Source organism: Cricetulus griseus, chromosome 2 (assembly GCF_003668045.3).
Source record: "Cricetulus griseus strain 17A/GY chromosome 2, alternate assembly CriGri-PICRH-1.0, whole genome shotgun sequence".
NCBI classification, from domain to species: domain Eukaryota; kingdom Metazoa; phylum Chordata; class Mammalia; order Rodentia; family Cricetidae; genus Cricetulus; species Cricetulus griseus.
Genome location: NC_048595.1, coordinates 121,095,447 through 121,104,674, shown reverse-complemented (window position 1 = coordinate 121,104,674; position 9,228 = coordinate 121,095,447). Strand labels below are relative to the sequence as shown.

At 40.5% G+C, this 9,228-nt stretch overlaps 1 protein-coding gene across 1 annotated transcript in view; it reads right to left on the bottom strand.

Annotated features, from left to right (window-relative positions):
* Positions 1–225: 225 nt before the first annotated feature.
* Nkain3 (sodium/potassium transporting ATPase interacting 3) overlaps positions 226–9,228 on the bottom strand; it is a 358,162-nt gene continuing 349,159 nt past the window's right edge. Inside the window, exon 7 of the mRNA XM_027402969.2 lies at positions 226–8,362. Within this exon, the coding sequence (XP_027258770.1) occupies positions 8,309–8,362 (54 nt within the window). The 3' untranslated portion in view covers positions 226–8,308. The remainder of the gene's footprint in view (positions 8,363–9,228) is intronic.

The following is a 9,228-nucleotide window of genomic DNA, read 5'->3' as shown; positions in this document are numbered from 1 at the left end:
TAACTAACATCTGGATTTATCATAATAGGAATGAAACACTGTTCTGTGAAGCTATGCACTCTCTCTCTCTCTCTCTCTCTCCCTCCTTCCCCTCCCTCTCTTCCCCCTCTCTCTCTCCCTCTCTCTTTCTCTCTCTCTCTCTCTCTCTCTCTCTATATATATATATATATATATATATATATATATATATATATATCCTACTGGGAGCAGCAGAGACCCTTTTGTCTGTCCTTTGCTTCTTGGCTCTGCTGTGTGTGTAGGAAGTTGCTAGGCAGCAGGGCTCTCATCATGTGTAAGAAGTCTCAGAAAAATCTAAAAAGTCAGAAATTTCTCGTTGTTTCCAGCCCCAGAGTTCTCAGTGGGAACTCTAACTTACAAGTTTGTAAGAGAGGATGAGAAACTGCTTCATTGTTCTGTGTCAGGCAGTTTTTTTCTCTAGGAACTGATGTAGGTATTAATTCTAATTCTCTTCATTTCAGAGTTTCCCCTGAGGATCTGAAAGTGTTTTGAAGTGTTCACACCCACGTTTCCCTTGAGTTATGTGCAATGAAAAAAAAAGTAACATCTACATCTTTAAAAGAAAACTAGGCATGTTTTTATTGCAATTATTACTGATGCTAATAATACCCTGGTCTTGTAGCAGCATCTGTCACATGGTGGCCCAGAGTTGCAGCAGAACTTTAACGAAAACACCATTTTCTTAAAGGCTGTGTGTAATTATTATGCAGCTCCTTGGTTATGGGTATGGAAATGCAAGGTTTGCATGGAAGGAAATCAAGGAAGGTAGATGGTTACAGGCCCTGAAACAAATGAGAAAAAAGGAAAGAAGACCAGAACCTTCTGAAACCAGTGCTCACGCCTCCTACTTTGACAAGCATCTAGTCAAAGCAGACCCCATAGGCCTAGGATTAAATAATGACAGTTTACAATGATAAAAAAGAAGGCAATGCAAAGAAAAGTCGATATGCTACAATGCAGGTATTGATGAAGGAACTGGAAAGCTGGTTAATATTCATGGTGATACCTGTTTCTATTATCACCACCTAAATTCAGTGGCAATAATTGTGATTACTGGGTTCTGACTTTCATAGGAGGGTGCAGGTGGTCTTCATAAACTATTGTAAATTGTAGATAGTGAGTTCGCTTTTCGATTCCATGGATATAAGATGCCAGAAATAAAACACTATTCCTCTTTGAAGGTGGAGTTTTAAGAGGGATGAAAATGTAAAGCATGCCAAATAGTGACTTTAAGCAATTTATTAGCAGATTCACTCCCCTAGGACCTGTCTTCCAACAGTTGAAAGTAAACTATCTGCATGCTGGCTGGTAAAACACAGTGTGCAGGTTGTTCAGAACACATGAAATTGTACTTAAGCTACAAGCGAAGAAAGCAGGTACAGGGAGACCAAGCTGTTCGGTCTTGTGGAAAGTAAAAACAAAACAAAACAAAACAAAACAAAAGCAACAACAACAAAACAGTGACTGGTGATCTGGGATTTCTGATTTGTCCCTGAGAAGACAAAGCTGAAGTCAAGAATAAAACAAAAAACCAAGAGAACACAAATGTCCTCTGGCTAGTGACTCTGCTGAGAGAAAAGCAGAGAGACAAGTGATGCAAAGCAGGCCAACAGCAGGTGGCTTGCAACCTGAACATCCAGGGTTATGCAGACCTGCCCCAAATGTCACTGCGAAGAGCTGACCGAAAAATCCTGGTCATTCGGGACCCTACAGAAGATAGCCATGTCATGAATGCATACGAAATAGGCTAGACTGATTCACAGATCGAATGAAACACAAGGCGGAGCTCCCACTGCTGTGAGCGGCCTCAGTGTCCTCCTCCTCAATTGGGACAAGTTTAGCTTGCAGAGAAAGAACATACTCTTGTGGGGGTGTGTACCTGAGTACAAGTGCCTGTAAAGGCCAAAAGGGGAAATCGGATCCTCTAGAGCTGGTTAGTATAGGGAGTTGTGAGCTGCCCAGTGTGGACGCTGGAAACTTAACGTGGATCCTTCGCAAGAGCAGCAGACAAGCAGTTCACCACTGTTAACCACTCATTCATCTCTCCAGCCCCTGTTGCTTACATTTAAAAAATTAAATGGCATCTTGTTGGCTTTAAGTTTCCTGGCTCAAGCAACCCTTCTACCTAAGCTTCTGAGTGCTGGACTCCAGTTATCTGACACTCATGCCCAGATTACCTAGTCATCTTTAGCCATCTGGCCTATTGGCTGGATTTGGAGACATTTTATGCTCAGAGTGAATGCGACCTGCACTTTTCAGGGACTGAAATCACTTCCTAGACTTTTATTGAATAAGCAGTACTTGGAACTAGCCCAGAAAGAAGATACAATAAAGTCTAAAGACAAAAAGTTTTTCATTTTTTCTCAGTAGTAAGTTTCTTAAGACTAATGTGTTTTTTAAAGAAAAAAGTTAAGAGAAAGGCAGGCCAACTTTAAAAGTTATATATTTTTTTTTTCATTTTAATTCTTGTAGTGCTGGTAATTGAATCTAGGGTCTTGGGTTCAACTGTAGTCATGTGATCCACTACTGAAACACCCCCCCCCAGCTCATCCTCATTTAAACTTCAACAACTACCTCCTCCTCCTCTTCCTCCTCCTCCTTCCTTTCTTCTTCTCTTCCTCCTCTTGTTCTCTGTTCTTCCTCTTCTTCTTTCTTTTCTTCCTCTCCCTCTTTTAATTTTTGTGACAGATTCCCACTAACCTGTCTAGGCTATTTTTGAATTGTGTTCATTCAGCCTCAGCCTCCCACGTAGTAGAGGTTATAGGCCTGTGCCAGCATGCTTGGTGAGCCCCAGTTTAACAGAGAGATAACGTCAGCATACAAATGATCATATATTCTCAGTTACCTGTCCTGACCCACCTTCCCAAACACTGTATTCCCTAGGTACTTACTGAATTAAATATAATAAATTAGGCCATTTTTATCAGTTCTGAAGAGCTTTGGAACAGTCAGTCAGTGGAAGATCTAATCCTGTTGCTGCTGTTCTGTGTAGACTGAGCCCTGTATTGGACTCGTTTTTTTTTTTTTTTTTTTTCAAGTTAGAGTCATTCCCAAGAGCAGGAAAGCCAAAACACATTCTGCAGAATTAAGAAAACACAGGGCGATCTAGTATCATACAGTGTGAGACCAAAACAGGAAAAATATCCCTTGCAGATCAATACAGATAAGGATAAGTTCCTGTTTGCTCTGTGCAGGTTAAAGTTTTAGTTTGCAGTTAAACAATAAGTTTCTATGTTGAGTCCTTGCAAGCTAAGATTTCTATTTGTAATTAATACTAAGTTCCTGTTTCTTAGATCTGATGTAAGCTGACAAACATGTTTTCAACCTACACTAAACTTGTGACACCCTTCACACTCACACTCCCCACCCTGTTTCTTCCCTTCCATTGTGTTTTTTCTAACAATGTATAACTATAAAGGCTGACTCTCTTGCCCCTGGGAACACCTTATCTCTCCTGTATAAAGGACTTCAACAGGCCAGGAGGAGCTGCTCTCTCAAATCCTGACTTAGGGTGAGACAACCAGCTGGCCAGTCCCATGTACACCCAAAATATAGCTTACTTTAATCTGACAGTCATGGATTTGGTCCCTTCTATTCACGATCCTCAGATTTAATAACATTATGGTTTCTTTCTGACCATAAAGACCAGATAATTTTTTCTTGCTTTTTGCAAGAAGTAGAAATTTTTATTTCACAGAGCTGATGATGACATTTTTCACAATACTGGAAAGTATATGCTCAATTAAGAAATCGAGACCCCCTATTTCGACAAGATTATGCTCTTGAAGTGTGTGGAAGAGACTTCTCATTCTTTTATATGTGTTTACTCTCTTTAGTTTTTAGATGGGTGTAATGTCACCTAGAAAATAGGCTCTAGTGCCCAGCTTTCTTTGCCACAAAGTTTTGGGTAGATCAAACTTTGACAAGTGATGTCAGAAGAAATAACATGCAGCCAGCTTCTGAGACTTGCCCTTAAGCAAAAGGGACACCATCCTTTGTGACTTTCCCACCTCCTTGGCTAGAATTTAAAAACAAAACAAAACAAAACAAAACAAAAAAAACAAAGACATAAGCTCCCATAGCCATTTTGAATGTAGTTTTGATTTGAGAATGGTAGTCACAAAAGAGTCAAGGAGTGGTCAAGATCTCTAGGAAGCTCACATGCTGATCTCCTCTGATTCTCTCAAGAATTTTAGAATATGAAGAGGAATAGGCAGCCATGGTAGTTAAGCCATTGTCTTTTTGTTGTTTGTGTTGGTGATAGTAATGGTCATTGATGGTTCAGTGTGGTTCTCTATAAATGCCAGTTCTATGAGGCAAACCACCTAGATTACCAATTTCTTCACCCTAGTTCTTTTCAACTCTGAAGAGGAAGGGAAAAGTGTGCTCTTGGTGGAAAATAATTCAGTGTTTTCACTCAGCTAAAGTAAACAAAACCATTTGACCAACCAGGCAAAGGTGAAGTAAGGACTGAGATTGTCCAAATCCGTGAGGAAAATCCATTTCCATTCGTTCATCCTATTTCTCACTCTGATCTTTCTTTGTTCTTTTACTTCCCTTTTTTCTTTTATTCTTATATATCTCAAGTTCAAGCAAAGCATATTATGGATTCTTTGAATATTTCATTTTTTAAACATTTCGAATTTAGTAGGATTTATGCCCTTTGTATGAATTCAAGTTCAAAGAAAATGATTAATTCTCTGTGGCCACCATTTCCCCCTACATATCCCAGATTTTAAGCAGATTTTTCCACCTTGTAGAAGTGGCAATTTCTCTAAATTTTTTTAGGCAGTAAAGAGATGCTACTCACAAAAATGTGCATTTTTTCCACTTTGAGTGTTTTCCCCCCTTTTATAAATCAATAAGTACATTTTAAAAATGTTTAAACTGTAACTATCCCTTTCTGAGTGGTACACTATTTAGCCACAGAAGGAGTAATATTTTGCTATTGGTTTTGCTTTTGTTGTTGCTTTTAATTTGTTGTCTTATTTATAACAAATATGTAAACTTGACTTCCAGACACTTTAAAGTTTCTTTGACTCCAAAATGTTACAGGCCATTTGAGTGTTGAAGGAATATTTTTTTAAGTTCAGAAATTTAAGGTTTCTATGTCTTTAAGACAGGTGGGCATGTGTGAGCTCAAGGATGGTGCCAGAAGTTCAACAGTCACTGAAACCAGGGCGACACCAGAAGCCAGAGTCCTTTTGCTGATGTACATCAACTGATGTTGATGAACATTGGAGGCTAGGAAAGCAAAGTCTCTGGAGCACAGCAGTGGCACCTAGTGGCTGCTTCCAAAGACCCAAGTTTTGTATCATCATTGGACAGTAGTAGCTTTGCTCACAGCTTAGGGCTGGTTCATCACCATATTAATGCCTTGCTGGAGTTACTTCAATAGCTTATAAATGCCTGTCTTGTGCTTGAGTGTAACTGAGCTGCCTGTGACCGGTCCATAACACATCAGTTATTTGTATTTTTTCCTACTTTACTCAGCCATCCCTGTAAAGAAAGAAGAAGCTGTTTTGGTCTAAAATGTTAAGTCGGAACACCTGAATTCTAATCAACTGTGATTTTTCTCCAAGTTCCTTATTAAAGTGGCTCACAGTGGTAAGTATTTGTTTTAAAAACTTCTCACCCAGGATGTTTTGCATAATGAGACCATCTTGGGATCATCATTAAAAAAAATTAAGTGTAAAATAAAGGTCTGTTTAATCTTGGCAAAACTCTAATTTTCAGAGATGAAAAGCTCAATTTTGGTTTTTATTCATTACTCGATTTAGTGGTCATGATAGTTTCCCTCATCTTCACAACACACATTTTATTTGATTCTAATGGAGATGAATTTCTCTTATCAGGAGTGTGATGTTCATTGGATGAAGCAGACAGGCATCTCCTTGCCATGTCTTGTCAGTCTACTGAAAGAAAGCTACCCCCCTCTCACGTAGGTCTACGGGAATAGCAAAGTTTTTTTTGTTTGTTTGTTTGTTTTTTGTTTTCCTGAAGGAATAAGGAAATGAGTAGAACAAGGTGCTAAGCTGTTTTCTCAACAAGTGAACCAACCGTGTTCGAGGTTTGGAGAAGTGTGGAGATGTGTTTTTTGTTTCAGAAGACACCTCTTCTCCCTTCACACGGCTGGTGGAAAGGATCCTTGGGGAACACATGCCTTCAATTTTTCTCTGGTGTGTACTGTTTTATGACCAGGGCATTTTGTGTCTGAGAGTTCCCTAATCTTTTCATCCATCTGCTGCCTAACTTTCGCTGACCTTGAAACATGTTTGGAAGCTACAATAAATAAGTTGGTGGCATCCCAGCTTCCTGTGATACCACATAATGTAGCAGGAGGCCCCAAGGAAAGGGAAGTCATTCACTCAAAAGAAGTCATAGTCTTCTTTGGGCCATGATTGAAAAGGCTTGGTGCCAAGGGGTTCAGAAATAAGACTTAGGCTTGGTGTCATTCTTTCACTTCTGCCACAGTCCTGGGCTCCCACCCCCTCAGTTGCAGAATTGGACTTTGATGGCACCATCCTTCAGGTTCCAAGAGCTCCTTTTCATTTAGAATCTAGATTTGTTCTGTAGGCTAGAACTCAGTGAGTGTTAGTGTTTGCTGACCGAAAGGACATAACCTAGGGGACATAAACATAGAGGTATTAAGGTAGAGGTGATTGCATTAAATTCTGATCACTAGCAAATGGTTTATGCACAGAAAAAGGAAGAAGGGGGAACAGAGACACTCCACAAACATACAAAAATTTGCATCAATTTCAGTGGTTTATGGGTGTCTTAGAGATACATGAGCCATACTGGACCATCTCTGGAGCAAACAGTGAACAGACAGAAGCTTGACAGAGGGAAAACTTCATTGTCATGTGTATACAAAAGGAGCCAAATGTATTCCCACATGGGAAGTAATGGAGAGACAGAAAAACATGAATGTGAGACTTGCGCCTGCCTTACATTGTGAATGGACAGTTAACCAGCTATTTGTTAAAACCTTAGCAGTGAGAACCAACTCAGGTTTTCTGTATCCATTTGACCATGTCACAATGTTTGGTCAAAACCAGATGGGATTACCATTTGAATCAGCAGACTAACTCAGGCACAGTGCAGTTTATAATGTGGTATGTGTTGGGAGTCTATGGCATCATGGTGACTGATGGGAAGGGGGTCCCAAGGGAGGCTTCTTAAGTGTCAGACATGGTCTGTATTTTGGTTGAATCATTGGTTACCCAGTTGGTGCACTTCTCAAAATTAGTTACATTGTACCCTTAAAATCTCAGCATTTCACTACGTGTACATTTTGTTTAAATTTAAAAAGCCCCTAAATTATTTTATTTTTTCCCCAAGGTGGACCTTTTTTCCCTTAGAAAATTAGGTTTCCCACATAATTTTCTTGGTTATTGGATGGATGGGAGAATGAAAAATTGATGTAAGTCAACCATAAATATTTTCTTTACAGGTTTCTTTAGAGTTCCATAGGATTTGAATGTTCCCTTTGGATATCCTAAAAGTTCCTGGCTGCAGATTTATGGTTGTGATTTCTACAGCTGTGTGTTTGGGTCTGACATCAGTGTTGGGAGAGAAACAAAGAGCAGAAAATATAAACCTCAGAGTCAGCCAAGCCTCCTCCACAGGGGAAGGGCCTTCACTAATAATTTGTTTCCTATTGTACTCACAATACATATGAACACACATATATATATGCATCTCAGAATATTGCAAGAACAAGATATGCATGAATCTGGAAATTTAGATTGCCGTGATATTGTTGTGGGGTAGTCAGAAGTTGAGTTGTCTTTGTCCTGTGCTGTTTAAACAGTGACCCACGCTTAGTTTGAAAGTTGGATCCAGTTTTTGTGCAAGCTGCCACAGGTCTAACCTTGTCTGATGCCCATAGGCACTGTGTGTTTACACAAACCCAGTAGCCTAGCAGGGTTCAGTAGCCTGCACTTCCTCAGCAACACAGACAGTCCCCTTAGACTTGGAGATGATTTTCACAGATTTTTTTTTTTTTTTCATTTGCATGCCTCAAGTTAAATACTGTAAAAAAATTTAAAAAACTTTTTTTTCCTTTTTTAAAATTTACAAGTGCTCATATAAGAAGAAGATGACTAAAAAATACCCACCCAAGCACCCAGAACGCATCTAGCAAACAACGCTAATGTTACACAGGCTGAGACCAAAGACCGCGCAGCTCCGTGTTCACTGGCCCGCAGGGGTTGCAGTCCTGCTGTCTGGGAGGAAGGTGACGCTGTAGGATCCCCAGTGCCAGAGGCCAGAGCTTCTTTGTTCCCTAACTCAAGTCCAGGAGCCGCGTTTCAGAGTCAATGTCATTACTTATTTCGACCTGAAAAAGAAAATACGAATTGCTTTAAAGAACTTCAGTGCTGATAAATGAAAAGCCTGTCCCTTTCTCCAGGCCTTTTGAAATGCAAAGCAGTGTAGGGTGGACCGGCTGCTGTCTGGCTCGCTCGCCGAAGGCTTTCAGATCAGCTTGTGGCAATGGGAATGGCAATGCGGATGGGGAGGCGGCCTGACAGCCACAAAATTATTAGATGAAGTGGACTCACTGCCTCAGAGGGGAAGGCAGTACATATCCCCAGTTCACTAGCCACACCCCATAGCCTCTTCCTAATAGACTGTTAACAGGCATCTTGGTCTGAGACAAATCATGGACCCGGCTCCATTTTGCCTTGGCCACAGTGCCCAAATATTTAGTGAAAAAAAAAAAAAAAAAAAAAAAAGGAAAAAAAAAAGCCTATGCCTGGCAGTGTCCTTCAGATGAGATTTATATTTAAATCAATAGACCAGGTAAATCATATTTTGGCCCGCAGTGTGGATGAACCTCGTGGGATCAGTTGAAAGCCTCACCATAAGAAGAGCCCTGTTTCCTGAGGTTCCAGGGATTCTCTCGGCAGGCCACTTGCAGCATTAATTTATCCCCGCTCCCTCCATCTCCCAGCCTCATCGGGAGATTGTGAACTTGCTAGACCCCATCACAGAATGAGCCAGTTTCTCTTAAAATCTCTACCAACTCTCTCCTCTCTCCTCCATCTCTTTCCCCCCTCTCTGCTAAACCTCCTACTTAGCCTTCTGTTTTCTTCCTCCAATCTCTCTCCAGAAGCCTCCCTCCATGCCACTGAAAGAAATTTCACTTCTCTGGCAAACCAGAGCACTAAACCCTCCTGTGTCAGTCGTTTTGTTGCCTCCATT